General features: G+C 60.0%; 1 protein-coding gene across 2 annotated transcripts; it reads right to left on the reverse strand.

Annotated features, from left to right (window-relative positions):
- Positions 1–4,464: 4,464 nt before the first annotated feature.
- RAB4A (RAB4A, member RAS oncogene family) lies at positions 4,465–16,924 on the reverse strand. 2 transcript variants are annotated; one of them, XM_036422768.2, is made up of 8 exons: positions 16,669–16,920; positions 10,059–10,139; positions 9,408–9,522; positions 8,731–8,793; positions 7,766–7,920; positions 7,237–7,332; positions 6,601–6,730; positions 4,471–4,960 (listed from the first exon to the last, which is right to left on the reverse strand). In XM_036422768.2, the coding sequence occupies exons 1-7, from the start codon at positions 16,697–16,699 to the stop codon at positions 6,615–6,617; spliced, it is 657 nt and encodes a 218-aa protein (XP_036278661.1). In that variant the 5' UTR covers positions 16,700–16,920; the 3' UTR covers positions 4,471–4,960; positions 6,601–6,614. The 2 variants fall into 2 exon arrangements, with proteins under 2 accessions (XP_036278662.1, XP_036278661.1); XM_036422769.2 differs by lacking the exon at positions 8,731–8,793 and having other exon boundaries at positions 4,465–4,960; positions 16,669–16,924.
- Positions 16,925–17,622: the final 698 nt, after the last annotated feature.

Raw genomic sequence — 17,622 nt, forward strand, 5'->3', positions numbered from 1 at the left:
GTTAACGCCTTTAGAAAATATGACGTGGAGTTTTGAAGACAGTTATTCGAAATAGCATCCGTATCAAATCGCACATATATCCATCCACATATGTGCACTTGCCATCATGCTTACCGGGATTTAAGAAAGTCTATTTTTTATTTTTTTATTTTTTAGAAAATATATTTTATTGATTTTTTTATAGGGAGGAAGGGAAAGGGATGGAAAGCTAGGAACACGGATGAGAGAGAAACATGGACCAGCCGCCTCCTGCACACCCACTACTGGGGATGTGCCCCCAACCAATGTACATGCCCATGTCTGGAAACAGACCCGGTACCCCTCAGTCTGCAGGCCCACGCTCTTTCCACTGAACCAAACTGGTTGCAGCGAACTTTTTTTTTTTTTTTTTTTTTTTTTTTTTTTTTAGTACGTTAGGGATCTCCGAAGGAAAAGGAGAGAGAGACAGGGAGAAACAGCAATGATTAGAGAAAACCTTCCATCGGCTGCCTTCCGCACGCCCACTCTGGGGATGGAGCCCACAACCTGACATGTGCCCTGCCCGGGAATGGAACCGCATGACCTCCTGTTTCATAAGTCGATGCTCAACCACTGAACCACACCGGCCGGAGGGCATCGGTGGTTTTAACGGTCTCCTCTGCAGTCAAAGCTCCAAAGAACAGAGACAAAAAGAACATTTGCTTGAGAATTGGAGGCGAACTTACCAGGCCCTGGAAGCTCCGGGTCCTTCGGGAGGGACTCTGCTCCCCAGCCCTCACCCCCAGCCTGCGACCCTGCAGCCACGGTCAGGCGGCCCCAGCACAGGGTCCTCCCAAGACACTCATTCCTCTGCCTCCTGAAGTGCCTCCTCCCAGGCCTCCTGCTGCTGCCCCCTCACCTCACAGGCCATCCCCACCCGCAGCCCTGCAAGCTGGCATAGCCACCCCTGCGTTTCTCTCTGAGAGAAAAACCCATTTTCATTTATTTCAGCGACAGGGACACACATCCATGGTGAGAATCGGCTGCCTCCTGCACCTCCACACCAGGCATGGCGGCCCCAACCCAGGCATCGAACCAGGAATCAGATCAGAGACCTTCCGGTTCCCAGGTCGAAGCTTAACCACTGAGCCACACTGCCCGGACGCACACAGGTGCAATCGCTGTGCCCGCGAGAGAAAGACTGCTTGGCTGTGGGCTGTTAACTCTGTTAACTCAGGGTTAGCACCGCATTAACCTAGGGTTCACACTGCATTTGCATGGGTCTGATCCACCCCTGCGGAGGGGGTCCCCCTAGCTCCCCATCTCTTGGGGTTCAGAGGTCCGGGGCGCCTTGGCTCCGTCCCCGGTTCTGGTTGTGTTCTCCGGGGGCGTCTCTGCAGCCTGGAGGGTCCCCGATTCCGGACATTAGTATCTGCCGCTTCTGCAAAGTGTGAAAGCGCTCAGTCTGTGATAGGTTCCAGGAGGGGGACCGGGAGAGGCGAAGACTCCATGCAAAGGACGCCTCTCCCGGGAAGGGGGTGTCGGCGGGCTCTCTGGCCGCCTGCCGAGGGCGTTCCTGGGACACAGGCCACATGGCCATCCCGTCAGGGGACTGGACAGCAGACACGCATCAGAGGGAACACCCGATGCTGATGGCTGTGCAGGAGGAGGCCCTGGTTTATAGGAAATTGCCCCTGGTATTTGGGAGAAAAAAATTATTAATATGTGCAGGGTCACAGGGTATCACACGGGGAATTTCAGGTTGCTCGTGAAGAGACATCTCTGTGCTATGCTTGTCACTTTACTGTAGTTTGGCTTTGGGGTGGCTAAAAAAAAAAATTTAAACAAACGGTGCAATTCCAGTTGTGTCCACAAGACGGCGACATAACATCACAGAAGTGGTCTTACCAGGAATATGGATTAATAACGGGATTTCCCTCCACAGAGGCAGCTGTTAGTAATGAACTAAAACTTCCCGCAAATGCTCTTTTCTTTGGCATTAAACTCGACGTTTTTAGGCGTTAAAATACCTACGATGTGAACGCCTTCAGAAAATATGACATGAAGTTTTGAAGATTGTCATTCAAAATAGCATTTGTATCAAATCGCATGTGCACTTGCCATTTTGCTTATTGGGCTGTAAGAAAGTATTTTTATTTTTATTTTTAATATGTTTTGGGTCTCAGAGGGGAGGGGAGAGGGGGAGAGAGAGAGAAACACCAAGGGTTGGAGAAAACCTTCCATCGGCTGCCTCCTGCACACCCCACTCTGGGGATGGAGCCCACAGCCTGACATGTGCCCTGCCCGGGAATGGAACCGCATGACCTCCTGCTTCATAGGTCGAAGGTCAACCACTGAGCCACACCGGCCGGAGGGCATCGGTGGCTTTAACGGTCTCCTCTGCAGTCAAAGCTCCAAAGAACAGAGACAAGAAGCACATTTGCTTGAGAATTGGAGGCGAACTTACCAGGCCCTGGAAGCTCCGGGTCCTTCGGGAGGGACTCCGCTCCCCAACCCTCACCCCCAGCCTGTGACCCTGCAGCCACAGTCAGGCGGCCCCAGCACAGGGTCCTCCCAAGACACTCATTCCTCTGCCTCCTGAAGTGCCTCCTCCCAGGCCTCCTGCCACTGCCCCTCACCTGACAGGCCATCCCCACCCGCAGCCCCGCAAGCTGGCACAGCCGCCCCTGCACTTCCCTTTAAGAAAAGAATTTTTAAAAAAAATTGATTTCAGAAAAAAAAAAAAAATGATTTCAGGAGGGAGAGGGATAGAGAGAAACATCCACAATGAGAATCACTGACCGGCTGCCTCCTGCACCCCCACCCGGGGATGGAGCTTCAAACCAGGAATCTCACCGGTGACCTTCGTTTCTACATGGAAGCTCAACCACTGAGCCACACTGCCCGGACGCACACAGGTGCAATCGCTGTGCCCGCGAGAGAAGGACTGCTTGGCTGTGGGCTGTTAACTCTGTTAACTCAGGGTTAGCACCGCATTAACCTAGGGCTCACACTGCATTTGCATGGGTCTGATCCACCCCTGCGGAGGGGGGTCCCCCCAGCCCCCCATCTCTTGGGGTTCAGAGGTCCGGGGCGCCTTGGCTCCGTCCCCGGTTCTGGTTGCGTTCCGGGGGCGTCTCTGCAGCCTGGAGGGTCCCCGATTCCAGACATTAGTATCTGCCGCTTCAGCAAAGTGTGAAAGCGCTCGGGTCTGACAGGTTCCAGGAGGGGGACCGAGGGGTGAAGACTCCACGCAAAGGGCGCCTCTCCCAGGAAGGGGGTGTCAGCGGGGTCTCTGGCCGCCTGCCGAGGGCGTTCCTGGGACAACGGGCCACATGGCCATCCTGTCAGGGGACTGGACGGCAGACACATCAGCGTGAACACCCGATGCTGATGGCTGTGCAGGAGGAGGCCCTGGTTTATAGGAAATTGCCCCTGAAGATTTTGGGAGAAAATAAAGAAAAATTTTTTTGGGGGGGTATCACACGGGTCATTTCAGATTGCTCGTGAAGAGAGGTCTCTGTGCAGGTGAATTTCCTGTAGGTTTGCTTTGGAATGGCCTAAAAAAGTTTAAACAGACGCAATTCCAAAGATGTCCGCAAGACGACGCACTTCCCACCACAATCTGGTTTTACCAGGCGTACCGTGAATAATGCGGATGTTTGCCACAGGGCCTTCCGCAGAAGGAACAGCCTGCAATTACTGGAATCCAGAGTCTAGGTCAGCGGTCGGCAAACCGCGGCTCGCGAGCCACATGCGGCTCTTTGGCCCTCGAGTGTTCTGCAAAGGCCAGCTTAGGAGGACTCTACGTAAGTTCATAGCAATGTCCCTGCCTATGTAGTTTACGTTTAAAACATGCGGCTCTCCAGAGACACGTCAATCGTTGTCCTGCTGACATTTGGCTCTGCGTACTAACGAGTTTGCCGACCACGGCACTAACAGGCTGGTTTACAAAGCAGCGCCACAGCCTCTTTAAAACTCCTGCCTGTGCACCGCCTGGCGCTCTGGCTTTCCGGGGTGGAACCTCAGGGTCTTTAGAGGCCGAAGGGAGACAGCTGGACAGAGGCGGCCTCTTCCAGGCGGCCCCGGGGGTGGGCGTCAGCCGGGAAGGGCCCAGGGGTGTATGGGGGGCCTTTTCCCTCCAGCTCAGGCCCCGCTGATGCCGCTGGAGGGAGGCGCTCCTTATGGGTCTGAATGGCCGGTTACACAGAGGAGAACAGTCTTCGTGCTTCCGTGACCCTCATGTGTGACCGGCTCGGTGGCATTGCTTTAATGTCACCTGACTGGGTGGTTCCGGACAGGGATCGGGACAGGGGCGGCTCGGAAGGCGGCAGTGAGGCCCGGGGCCCGCCCCCCGCCACCCTCCGCTGAGCAGCCGTTTGGTGAGGGGCCGGGTCCGGGCGGGGCCACGGTGCCCAGACAGCAGGGGCCGGGCCTCCTTCGGACGGATCCGGATGGATCCGGACGAGGTGCTTTGAAATCAGAGTGCGGGACAGCCGGGCTTGTAGGAAAACTCCATCTGGACTTTATTTCGGGACGTGAGTCACCACTGAGCAGCACTCCCCGCGGGCCCGAACGCCGTGGCCGCGAACGTCACCCACAGGGACGGCCGGCGTGATGGCAGAGCCTCGCACACAGCGGGCGCTGGTCATGTGATTACAAGAGATAAAGTATCGGACCGCACTGAGGTGACGTTCTATTATGTCACACAGGAGATTCCATGCTCAGGGCTCGGGGCTGGGTATACACAGTACATAGCCAGGTTCACCCGGGAAGGGAGCCACCGGACAGGACAGTTACATACATGGACACGTCAGTGGCCTGTCCACCGAATCCCATTCACCCCGTGGTTTGCTGAGCACCTTCCAGGCTCAGGGAACGCCCAGTCAGTCCCTTCCTTTCCGCTGAAGATCTACTTCTGCACGAAGTAGAAAGGATGGAGGTAAAACACACACTTCTTCACGCTCCAGCAGCTGTTTCCCAAACACCGCTGTCCGAACACCTACAGAATAGGAAGAAAAACTTAGAAATATGCATAACTGCCAGTGTACAAGCAGCTTAAACCCCAAAGGGAGTGGTGAATACTCCCGTTATTTAATGTCTGCCTACCTGTAAAAAGCCCCCGAGGGAAATGGGGAAGAGGAGGAAGCTTTAACGTTAAAATCTTGCTGGCTAGTGAGGCTCAGTGCTTGAGTGTCGACTTATGAACCAGAAGGTCAAGTTCAATGCCAGCCAGGCACAGGCCGGGGCTGTGGGCTCCATCCCAGGGGGTGTGCCGGAGGCAGCCTAGGGTTCTCTCACCGCGAGTCCTTCAGAAGGATGCTGTTTGATTTCCATGCATCATGGATTTCCCAGCCATCCTTCTATTACTGACTGGCCGGGAACAGACACGGCATTTTTCTTTTAGACATGTAACGTGCGTTTTACAGCCCAGACGTGGTCTGTTTTGGTGCCTGTCCTTGTGAGCCTGAGGAGGAGTCCACGCCTGAGAATGTCTAACACTTAAGGACGCAGTCACCGCTCCTCCCCACGTGTGGCTGCAGAAGGCGTGTGACGGCCCCTGCGTGAAGCACGGGGCAAACCCGGCGGGGAGCACGTGGGGAGGCCCAGGCGGAGACAGAGTGTGTGTGGGAGGCCCAGGCGGAGACAGAGTGTGTGTGGGGGGGCCGGGTGGGGACAGGGTGTGTGTGTGTGGGGGGGGGGGGGCCGGGCAGGGACAGGGTGTGTGTGTGGGGCCCGGGCGGGGACAGGGTGTGTGTGGGGGGGCCAGGCGGGGACAGGGTGTGTGGGGGGGGGCCGGGCGGGGACAGGGTGTGTGTGTGGGGCCCGGGCGGGGACAGGGTGTGTGTGGGGGGGCCGGGCGGGGACAGGGTGTGTGGGGGGGGGCCGGGCGGGGACAGGGTGTGTGTGGGGGGGCCGGGCGGGGACAGGGTGTGTGTGTGTGGGGCCCGGGCGGGGACAGGGTGTGTGTGGGGGGGCCGGGCGGGGACAGGGTGTGTGTGGGGGGGGGCCGGGCGGGGACAGGGTGTGTGTGTGGGGGCCGGGTGGGGACAGGGTGTGTGTGTGTGGGGGGGCCGGGCGGGGACAGGGTGTGTGTGGGGGGCCCGGGTGGGGACAGAGTGTGTGTGGGGGGGCCGGGCGGGGACAGGGTGTGTGTGTGTGTGTGTGGGGGCCCGGGCGGCGAGTACGTGGGGAGGCCCGGGAAGGGGACAGGGTGCAGGGAAGCCCGGGTGGGGAGCAGGGTGTGTGTGGGGCGGCCGGGCGGGGACAGGGTGTGTGTGGGGGGGCCGGGCGGGGACAGGGTGTGTGTGTGGGGGCCGGGTGGGGACAGGGTGTGTGTGGGGGGGCCGGGCGGGGACAGGGTGTGTGTGTGGGGGCCGGGCGGGGACAGGGTGTGTGTGGGGGGGCTGGGTGGGGGCAGGGTGGGGGTGTGGGGGCCCGGGCGGGGACAGGGTGTGTGTGTGTGGGGGGGGGGGGCCGGGCGGGGACAGGGTGTGTGTGGGGGGGCCCGGGCGGCGAGTACGTGGGGAGGCCCGGGAGGGGGACAGGGTGCAGGGAAGCCCGGGCGGGGAGCAGGGTGCGGGGAGGCCCAGGTGGGAGACAGGGTGCGGGACAGGGTGCGGGGACCGTGCCTGCACCTACCTCTGCTCGGCGGCCTAGCAGCCGCAGTCCTGGGCGCCCGGGCCCTGGGCACGGCGGGGCGAGCGTAGCTGCCTCAGGGCCGCGTCCCCGTACTGGATGCCGGAGCCCATCCGCTCGGGGTCCAGCTCACCTGGGGGACGGCACGTCTTAGGACAGGTGTGACCCCAACATGCTCAGGGACAGCACCCGTGCTCGCAGACGCTGCTTCCCCAGGGAGGAAGTGCACACACGTTCACTGCGCAGGGAGAAGGCCTGACAGCACAGGGAACTGTAACAGCGGCTGCCTGCAGACGGCGGGCAGGATGGAGGGGCTGTCCCTGTGCCCTGTCCCGCACGTGTCGAGTTTGGAATTCGTGTGACTCTACTGCGCACACAAAGGTACGTCAATGGGAAATTAAACTGGGAGACACCCCTTTCGCCTCTCAGGCTGGCAGGCTGACGCCAAGTATGACCGCCCCAGGCAGGGCTCAGGGCCAGGAGCCCCCGTCCACGCTGCCCCCGCAGGAGGGGGGGCGGCCTCCCCTCCCCCCGAAGCTCAGGTCCCCGGAGCCCGCCCCGACACGCAGGCGCGGACCAGACAGGAGGCCACCCGCGCGGCACGTGGCACCGCCCGTGCCCGGAGCCCGCCGGGGGTACCTGACTCGATCTTGTTCAGGATCTTCCTCGCGCACTGGACAAAGGCCTCTTCCACGTTCTCCCCCGTCAGCGCGCTGGTTTCCAGAAACATCAGCTCTGAGGGGACAGGAGACACGGGCACGGCCACGTCAGGAGGCGATCCGTGGCTCAGTCCCACGTCTGCCCAGTGTCCCCAGGGCCGTGGCCGGTTTGCTGCTGGTGACGAGTGAGCGTGCCGGCACCGTCATGTGCTGCGCTTTAGCTCTGCACACAACGTGCCACACGTGTCAATCCTCTCAGCTTCCAGCTACACGGGAACACTGAGTCTGGTCCAGTGGGCGGCAGACTCGTTCGTCAACAGAGCGGCAAGCCGCGGCTCTCGAGCCACAGTTTGCTGACCACTGCCCCAGGGTAGCAGGCAGACTGCTAAACCGCTAGTTCTCAGTGTCACTATGCGTTTTTCAATGTTGGAAGGAGCCTGCCCTTCCTCAGCAGCACCGGCACCGGGACCAGCACTCAGAGGAGCAGCCACAGGTCAAAGGTCACTTGCCATTTTCCTGAGCGAATCTGGAGGCTTCCAAGAAAGTCACTTCCCGGTCGGCGTCCAGGTCCTTCTTGTTCCCGCAGAGAATGATGACGATGTTCTGGCTGGCGAGCATTCGGGCATCTGTTAACCAATTAGTAAGCGCATTGTAGGTTTCTCGGCTGCGTAACATAAGATTGTGGGGATAATACATGTATTTTACAAACTAGCAACTCTTGCGGGCGCCCCACCTCACACTGCGCCAGCACCTCAGGTCCCGACACCCAGCGGCCTGGGCACCACCCACAGGCCCGCACTGCGGCCTCCGGAAGGGCCTGCTGCTCCGTCTGCCCCTGACGGTGCCCGAGGCGAAGGGCCTCCTTCCTTGGGCAAGCACCGGGCGTGGGGCGGGAGGCCCGGAGCGCTCAATGCCCGTCACTGTGACGTGCGGGGCGTGCGGAGGGCAGTGCAGGCCGAGCCTCAGGCTGTGCCCGAGCTCTGCAGACACCCCACGGGGACCACCCCCTCGCCACGGCCCCGGGTGACAGCCAAGGGCCCCACACGCTGCCAGGCGATCGAAGCCACCGCCTGTGCCCTCAACCGCGGTCAATGGCAAGTGTTGCTAATGGCCCTGGCCGGTGTAGCTCAGTGGATAGAGCATCGGCCTGCCGACTGAAGGGTCCCAGCTTCAATTCCAGTCAAGAGCTGGGGTTGTGGGCTTGATCCCCAGTAGGGGGCGTGCAGGAGGCAGCCGATCCCTGATTATCTCTCATCATGGATGTTTCTCTCTCCTTCTCCCTTCCTCTCTGACATCAATAAACATGAAAAAGCGTGTTGTTAACAATTGACCTGGTGAGGCTGCACTCGAGGGTCTTTGGGGAAGCGTCCAAGCATCGTGTTAAGAGACACGTGATGCTCTCGCCCAGCACCCAGCACCCAGCACCCAGCACCCCGTGTGAGTGTGCGCGCCCCCTCTGGCGGGGCTGCGTTACCTGGTGATGTCGTAGACGAGCAGGGCCCCAGCAGCGCCTCGGTAGTAGCTTCTGGTCACAGACCTGGAAGAGGCGCACGGTTACTCTCCCCCGAGACCTGACCGAGCACCCTCTTCCTGCTCAGAGGCACCCACGGGGCTTTGCCAACAGGAGGCGCCGCTTTTGGAGACGCAGTTCAGACAGCTGACACCCGGGAGCTATTCTGTCACAGGGACACAGGCGGGACAATCCTTCTCTAACAGGTGCACTGCCTCAGAACAGACTTCAATGGACCCTCTAGGAAATGGATGCTGCGCCCGGCCGGTGTGGCTCAGTGGTGAGCGTCGACCTGTGAACCAGGAGGTCACGGTTCGATTCCCGGTCAGGGCACAGGCCCGGGTTGTGGGCTCATCCCCAGTGTGGGGTGTGCAGGAGGCAGCCGGTTCGTGGTTCTCTCTCACATTGATGCTTCTCTCTCCCTCTTCCTCCCTGTCTGACGACAGTAAGATATATTAGTAAGAAAGAAAGAAAAGAAATGGATGCTGCGGGAGAGACACTGACTTTCCGCTTGTTTCCGGAGGCTCTGAGGTGAGTCCCTGACACCTGCGGGCATGGTGGGCCCCCGGCCGGGAGGACACAGTAACGGAGCATTCCTAATGCGGCTCAGACATCCCACTACGTCCGAGAGAGAGCGCTACCTGAACCGCTCCTGGCCGGCCGTGTCCCAGATCTGCAACTTCACGTATTTGCCACCAACATTGATTATCTTCGAACCAAACTCCACCCCTATGGTGTGGTTGGAGTCATCTTTGACTGGAAGAGAAAAAGAACAAGACAGTCCATTTCAGAACTCTCAGGAAGCAGGCGGCAGAGGTCAAGGGTTAACCAACGCAGAATGGCATTCCCGCAGCCACCCACTGGGCAGCGGGCTGGTGAGCACGCAGGGTCTGAGTCACAGCGCACAGCCCCTGCTCTCCCCACGCTGTCTCTCCCTCCCTTCACCCTCACCCAGGGGTCTCACACAAGGTGGGCAGAAGTAGGGTGACAGTTGTTTGTATGAAAAAGAATACATTGCCGAGGCCGGTGTGGCTCAGCGGATAGAGCATTGGACTGTGAACTGAAGGGTCCAGGGTTCGATTCCGGTCAAGGGCATGGACCTTGGTTGCGGGCACGTCCCCAGGGGGAGTGTGCAGGAGGCAGCTGATCGATGACTCTCATCGATGTTTCTAACTCTCTATCTCTCTCCCTTCCTCTCTGTGAAAAAATCAATAAAAACATATTTAAAAAAAGGAGCGGAGCAGGAGTGTGCCCGGAAGGCATGCGTCACGCGGAGGGTCACGATCACTTACATTTTTTCTCAATAAACTGATGGAGCAGGCACGACTTGCCGGTTCCTGCATTTCCAATAACCAGGAACTTAAACAAGAAATCTGAAAAACAAAGAGACCGTGAAAAATAACCTTCAAGCAGGTGCTGAGGAGTTAAAAATATACATCTGTTTTTATTGACTTCAGCGAGGAAGGGAGAGAGACATCCACGATGAGAGAGAATCACAGATCGAGCCCGCAGCCCGGGCCTGTGCCCCGACCGGGAATCGAACAGTGACCTCCTGGTTCACAGGTCGACGCTCACCACTGAGCCACACCGGCCGGGCCAGACAGAGCTCTCCGTTCCCTCTTTAAACAGCACTGCGGTAACGGGGCAGTGTCTTCCACAAAACGGGCCTCCAGAGCGGGAGTCAGCCAGCCTGACGCAGCGCCGGCGGCTGCACTGTGCGCTGACCCCTTTGCCTTCCGTTAGCTCAACACCCGGGTTCCGCTCAGCCTGAGCCAACCCGCTCCCACCCACTGGGACCCCGACCGCTCCCTCTGCTGCCGCTCCGGGTGGCCCTGCTCTCTACGCCCGCCTCCCCCTCCCCCCCCCACCCCCTGGCCTCCCCATTCCTTTCCAGAACCCACCGCGCCCCTAGCCTGGCGCCTCCTCTCCCCAGTGGACCCCAGACCGTCTGTGTCTCTGTGATGTTGGCCTTGACTTGTTTCTGAAGAACTACATCCTCGCTCAAAGATTAAGTCTACTCAACCTCAGATGGTTTTCAAGTGGCGACAGGCAGTTACAATGACAGGCAGCGCCATCGGAATGGCTGCCGTCCATGTATGCTCTCGTGGCGTGTTTTAAAAGCAGCCGCCCCGTGCTCACAGCAGCATCGTTCCCAGGGGCCTCAGGAAGGAAGCAGCGCAAGCGGCCATCGAGGGATCGAGAAGCAAAGCACGGGCTGTGCGCACAATGTCACGTGCCTCAGCCTTCGCCGAGAGAGGCTCTGACACGTGCACACAGATGAACCCCGGTTCAGTGCTAACGGGGAACAAGCCAGCCCACGCCCACGGGAACCCGGAGGCCATCACTCAGAGGCAGAGGCAGGGGCGCCCGGGACTGGCGGGGTGCAATGGTAGGAGGATCCATTTGGAAAGATGCAAACCTCCTGGAGACGGTCCCTGCAGGCGACCTGCCCGCCCAGAGCAGAGCAGATGGAAAGCACAGAGCGGAGTGTGAGCTGCAGGCACAACACATCCCCCCTGACAGCAGGGAACGGGCGGGGCCTCCAGGAAATGAAGGCCCGGCTGGCACCCGAGATGGCCTCTGACCCTGCCTTCCCAGCTGCTCCCGTGGCTTCTGCTTTAAGGTTTAGAGGTCAGACCGGAAGCAGGGGGGGGGGCCCTGACGGCAGGGACTGGCCGCAGCCGAGGCGGCGTCCCGGTTTCTGGCTCAGGGAGCGGCTGGGCTGTGATGCCAGCCCGGAGATAAGACAGCAAAGGTCCTGACGAGGAATCCGTGCGGCAGATGATGACATGTTTGCAGAGATTCTGCTCAAATGCCCGTGAGCCAGCACGGTGGGGGCTCGGGGGGTGGTTCTGACCCTGAAAGAGAAGCTAAGTAAGAAAAGGTGCAGGGTCCTGCCCGGCTGGCGTGGCTCAGTGGCTGAGCATCAATCTATGAACCGGGAGGTCACCGGTTCGATTCCCGGTCAGGGCACATGTCCAGGTGTGGCTCGATCCCCAGGGAGGGGCGTGCAGGAGGCAGCCGATCCATGGTTCTCTCTCATCACTGATGTTCCTCTCCCTCTCCCTCTCCCTCTCCCTTCCTCTCTGAATAAAAAACAGAAGGCTGCCGCATCCAGTGACCCTCAGCATCCGGGACACCCCCCTCGGGGTCACCGGGTAACGCAGTGAGAGTTAGCAGAGCACAGGACGGACGCTGACCTGCATGTCACATGACACATGTTTGGTCCCGGGGCTGGGGGGCGGAGGCAGCAGCAGGGCATGTGGCTGGGGAGGCAGAAGAGGGAAGGGAGGGCACAGACAGCAGGCAGTGGAGCGCACTGTTATGTCTGACCGTATGGGCCCATCGTCAGCAGGCTGGTGGTGAGCCTGCTGTGGAATAGGGCGTTCACTTAACAAATATTTACTCACTGCCGCAGGCTGGGCGTGGGGATGTTTGCTGACTGGACCCAGCTCTCCTGACACCCCCGTCAGCGCAGTGACGTGCCAGCCCTGGCCTGGCCACGTCTGGGCTCAGCGCAGTGCCCTCAGGGCGCCCCAGGGCCCGTCTTTCCATCTGTCCCTCCATCTGGTCGTCAGGCTCTCGCCCCAGGCACCAGGCCGTCCTCGGGGCGGCCATGCTGTCTGCGAACCGGGCCTTCCTGCCGGCCCCGTTCATGCTGTGCCCACGGGAGAGGCTGACTCCACCACCCGGACAGGACCCGCTGTGTCTGTGCGAGGGGTTTCCTGCGCTCCTGCCCGCGGGACCCTATTCTGTCCTGAGAGGACGGCACACCCCCTCCCGCGGGTCCCACAGGGCCCTCCGGGTTCCCTGAGGCCGTGTTTGGGAACCGTGCACAGCGCGATGGACAGGGAGCAGGACACACACGGAGGACACTGCAGATCGCGATGGTGTGGTGGGAACAGGGGAGAGATGCTTAGCTGGTCCGTCCCGATGTCTTTGCCGCGTGATTAAAAATTCATCCGCACACGACAGACTTCCCTCTAAAGTACATCCTCATCCATAATCCATCGGCACTTTGTGAGGCTGCTTTTTAAGACTCTGTGAGTGCCAGGAACACAGCCCCGAGAGGGAGCAGGAAGTGAGACACGCTGGCTCGGCCTGTCACACCGGAGTGACCCCTCCCCACCAGGGCTCGCTGCGCTGGCCGGGCCTCCCTCCACTCTGCTGGCACAGAGCTACCTGACCGGCCTGGGTGCCAGTCTCCGGCTCTGAATGCACACCCCGTTCTCCACGCACGTGCCTGGGACACATCCTCCGAGGTATAAGGACACCAGGCCCTGAGTTAGGGCCCTAACCCAGCAGGACCTCACCTAACCCACACAGCGCCCCGCCGGACAAGGCCGGTCACGGGGACCTGGGTGAGGGCCCGAGCATGTCTTCTGGAGAACACAGTGCACCCGTAAAAGCCTCTACACACACACACACACTCCCAGTAATTCTCAAAATTACACGGTAAATACTATAATACGTTCAAAACCAAGCACAAAAAAATATTGAGTATAATAATAATTAGCATAGAACCAACAATTTGTGTTGTTTCATAAAGAATTTTCACTGTAGAAAACTCCACTGTGTAGAGATTTGTCTTGATTTTTCCTATCAAACTGCCTCAGCCCTTAAAATATTTTTGGTAGCATTTTCTGCACTACTTATACTTTAAAAATATCTATTTATTTATTAAAATATATTTTATTGATTGTTTACAGAGAGGAAGGGAGAGAAATAGAGAGCTAGAAACGTCGATGAGAGAGAAACATCGACCAGCTGCCTCCTGCACACCCCCTACTGGGGATGTGCCCACAACCAATATACGTGCCCTTGACGAGAATCGAACCAGGGACCCTTCAGTCCGCAGACAGACGCTCTATCCACTGAGCCACACCGGTTTCGGCTAAAAATATATTTTTAATAAATTCTAGAGAGAGAAAGGAGAGGGAGAGAAACATTGATGTGAGAGAATCATGGATCGGCTGCCTCCTGCACGCCCCCTCCTGGGGATGGAACCCACAACCCAGGCCTATGCCCTGACCGGGAATCAAACCAGTGACCTTTTGGTGCAGGTGTGGATGCCCAACCAACTGAGCCACACCTGCCATTTATCCTTTGCAGCTCCCTTCTGAGCATCCTGGCTTGGTAACACCTATTGGATTTGTTGGTCTACCTCACAACTCTTGGTATCAGAAACAACTTTATTTTAAATTTAAAACATATTTTTACTGGAGGCCCGATGCACAAAACTCATGCAAGAGCAGGCCTCCCCCTACCCCCAACTGGCATCGGCTTCCCTCGCAGCCCCAGCTTCAACCGGAAGGTCGTCCGGAAGGACGCCTGGGCTAATTAGCATATTATGCTTTTATTATTATCGATAAGATCGATTTCAGAGGGGAAGGCAGAGAGTGAGATAGAAACACCATTGGTGAGAAAGAATATTGAATGGTTGCCTCTTGCACGCCGCCTGGTAGGGATGGAGCCGGCAATCGGGGCATGCGCCCCGACCGGGAATTGAACCTGGGACCCTTCAGTCCGCAGGCCGACCCGCTGAGCCACACCGGCCAGAAAGGACTTAAAGTCCATCTGCGACCCCGTCTCACCAGTGCGAACCCGCAGGCCTTTAAGAATGGGGCGAATGGAACATTTGGGAACAGTCAGTTTAGGATTATCCAGATGCAAGGTCTCCATCTGAAACCTCCGCACTTAAGATGGCAAACTTGTATCACACTATTGTGTCAAGTCTACGCCGTGGTTAGTGGCTTCTGAGCACCAAGGCTGACCAGCTCAGCCTGTGAAAGGGGAAATGCCGCTTTAACGTGGGCAGCGGCAGGGAGAGGGGGCTGACGGCCAGCGCCCTGAGCGGTGGCTCTTTATTTCTCGTGTTATCCCGGGGGAGGCACAGCACACACAGGGCGCCTGCAGCAGAAAGGAGGCGAAGGGAAGGCAAACACTTCTTTCAGCAGCTGCTGGGGACGGACTCGGGAAGGGGGCCCTGCTTTCCTGGCAGGAAGGATGTGGGCACAGGTCAGCGGCAAGAAGGACGGGGCTCGGCGTGATTTCCACCTTCAGGTTTTCACTTTCAACGGCCACACTTGCTCTTTCTGACGCGAACTTTCGAGTGGTTTCCGCCCTCCCAGGAAAAGGTTAAACGCGGCTGGTAAAGAGGAAAAGGCCGCCCGGAAGGTGCCACGAAGCAAGCTCCCTAACAATCGAAGCCTTGTGATCGGAGCTCAGCGGTCACGGTGCTGCTCAGAAGTTCAAGGAACTCCGAAGGCCGGCAGGGATGCGCCAGGCACGCTGCACTTCAAGGTGACCATCCAGAGAAGGCGAACCGACCGCCCAGCGCCCCTTCCTGCACCCTCCAGCCCCCTGGGGGTCCGCCCCTCCTCCCTGACCTCCCCGGGGCTAAAGAAAAAGGGGGGTGGGTCGGGGGCGCTGGAAAATAAAGAAGAGCAAGTGTGTAACCCCAAACCGCTAGAGAAGCCATCTGCTTTGGGAGAGGGGGCTGGGGTTCGGGCCCAGGTGGGTGCCATGTAAAAGCTCCTGCACCTTTGACAAGGCGGGGTCCTTAGGCCGCCAGCAACTTCCGGGAGGGTCCCCAGAGCCTGCTGAGAAACAGGCCCCCTGCCCCCCAGTGCCACCAAGCGCGCACCCACCACAGGAGCCAGCGCCCCTGGCCTGTTGGGGTCCTCTCTGCCTCACCCCTGCCCTCCTCCCCAGGGCACCCCCCCCCCACGGCCTACCACCCTCCCTTAGGGCCATGGTTGGCAAACTGCGGCTCTGGAGCCACACGCGGCTCTCTGGCCCCTGGAGGGTGGCTCTTCCACAAAACACCACGGCCTGGGCGAGTCTATGCTGGAGACGGCGTTAGAAGATTAAGTTAAAAAAATGTGGCTCTCCAAAGGAATGTCCATTGTTGTGCTGTTGATATTTGGCTCTGTGGGCGAATGAGTTTGCCGACCACTGGCTTAGGGGACGTCCCTCTCTCAGGGCCTGGGCATGTGCATCTGCTGTGCTGGCGGGTCGGATCTTGGGGGGCCCCCCTCCCCCCAGGCTGGGTCAGGGCTGTCTGTCCGGGTCGGGTTTCTTTGTACCGCCCTTGCACAGACCGCATTCCTTCAGAGGTCCTGCCAGGCCTTGAACCACTCATCAGAGCCGTAGTAATTGGATGAACACCGTGTCCCCCCACTTTCCCGGCCCCCCCCCACCCCCCCAACTAGACAGTGGGCCCCAGCAGCCCGGAGCCCCGCTCCGGGGGGGGAAGGGGGGGCGGCGCCAGCACCCGCGGAGGAGGCACGAGTGGGGCCAGTGGGGCCAGTACTGCAGAAGCTCCGGATCAGAACTCGCCAGGCCCCCGCCCGGAGGCGCCCACCCGGGGGCGGGGGTTCGGGGCTGGCGACCCGCGGAGGACGCGGAGGCCCCCCGAGCGGCTGGAGGGCAGGAGCCGGCCGGAGCCCCCGCATATGGGCCGGGGGAGGGGGAGGCTCTGATCGCAAACATCACACACACACACTCACACACACACACACAATCACAGACACAGACACACACACACAGACACACACTCACACACACTCACAGACACAGACACACACACACAGACACACACACACACACACGCACACGCACACACACACGCTCAGGACGGTGCCCCCGGCTTGAAAAAGCCACCTTTACACACAGGGACCCGCAGCCGTTCCACAAACCAGAGACAGGGAGGGAGAGAAGCGGGCTCCGCAGGCATCGCCGACCGGGGGCGGGGGCCCGGCTGGGCCGCCCCCGGCCCTCCCACCGCCCCCGGGGCCACTGCCGCCGCCCGATCCCGGGCCAGGCGCCCGGGCCGCAGGGGAGGCGGAAACGGGGGCAGCGGACCGCGCCCGCGCCCCCGCCCGCCCGCCCGCCGCCTACCGTAGGTCTCGGACATGGCCGTCTGCGACATCTTGGGAGCGGCGGCGCCTCGCGCGGGTCGCGGCTGCAGCGCCGGCCGGGCGGCGGGAGGAGGGCGGGGAGGCCGGGGTCGTCCCCGCGTCGCGGTGGCGGCGAAGGCCGTGGGGCGGGGACCGAGGAGGGAGGGGCCCGCGGTCCCCAAGGCAACCGCCCGCCACCCGCCGCTGCGGCCCCGCGGGACTCTGCCGGCTCCGCTGCGCAGGCGCACTCGGCTCCGCTCCGGCTGGATGGGGGCCCCGGCGCAGGGAGGGGAGGGGCTAAAGGGAGCTAGGCCCCGCCCACTCCACAGCCGCGCAGGCGCACTCCTCCCCGCTCCGGCCGGATGGGGCCCTGGCGCAGGGAAGGGAGGGGCGAGAGAGAGTGCGAGGCCCCGCCTACCCCGCGGTCGCGCAGGCGCACTCCGCCCCGCGCCGGGAAGATGAAGGGGAGGGGCCGCTGGAGCTCGCGAGGCCCCGCCCCCTGCGGTTGCGCATGCGCACGCAGTCCGGGCGGCTGGCTGGCTTCAGAGTGGGCGGGACGGCCCCCGCGGGTGATGGGGGCTGGGTGGGAGGGGGCATTGGGGTTCAGCTTTTGGCCAGAGGAAGCCCAGGGGGGAGACAGTCAATGAAGAGGCCGCCGCCGTCGTCTGTTGTGTGTTTGTTTACATGTTTTTTTGTTTGTTTTTTCCCCCTCCCCCCTGTTTACATGTTAATGGGATCCCTCTAGCAGCTGTTGGGACTCTGGATGCGGGTTTTTGGTTTTTAAAAATATCTATTTTATTGATTTTTTACAGAGAGGAAGGGAGAAGGATAGAGAGCCAGAAACATCAATGAGAGAGAAACATCTATCAGCTGCCTCTTGCACACTCCCCACCGGGGATGTGCCCTTGACTGGAACCGAATCCGGGACCCATGAGTCCACAGGCCGATGCTCTAT

The sequence above is a fragment of the Pipistrellus kuhlii genome, unplaced genomic scaffold (assembly GCF_014108245.1).
Source record: "Pipistrellus kuhlii isolate mPipKuh1 unplaced genomic scaffold, mPipKuh1.p scaffold_m20_p_72, whole genome shotgun sequence".
Classification (NCBI taxonomy): Eukaryota; Metazoa; Chordata; class Mammalia; order Chiroptera; family Vespertilionidae; genus Pipistrellus; species Pipistrellus kuhlii.

Bases quoted from the DNA above. Each gene is read 5' to 3' on its own strand.
- RAB4A (XM_036422768.2), bottom strand. From the start codon at position 16,699: ATGTCGCAGACGGCCATGTCCGAGACCTACG. The intron at 8,794-9,407 runs GTAGCGCTCTCT...CGCCTCTTCCAG, and splicing joins GCCGGCCAGGAGCGGTTCAG to GTCTGTGACCAGAAGCTACT. The intron at 7,333-7,765 runs GCAAGTGACCTT...CTGTCCCCTCAG, and splicing joins CAGATTCGCTCAGGAAAATG to AGCTGATGTTTCTGGAAACC.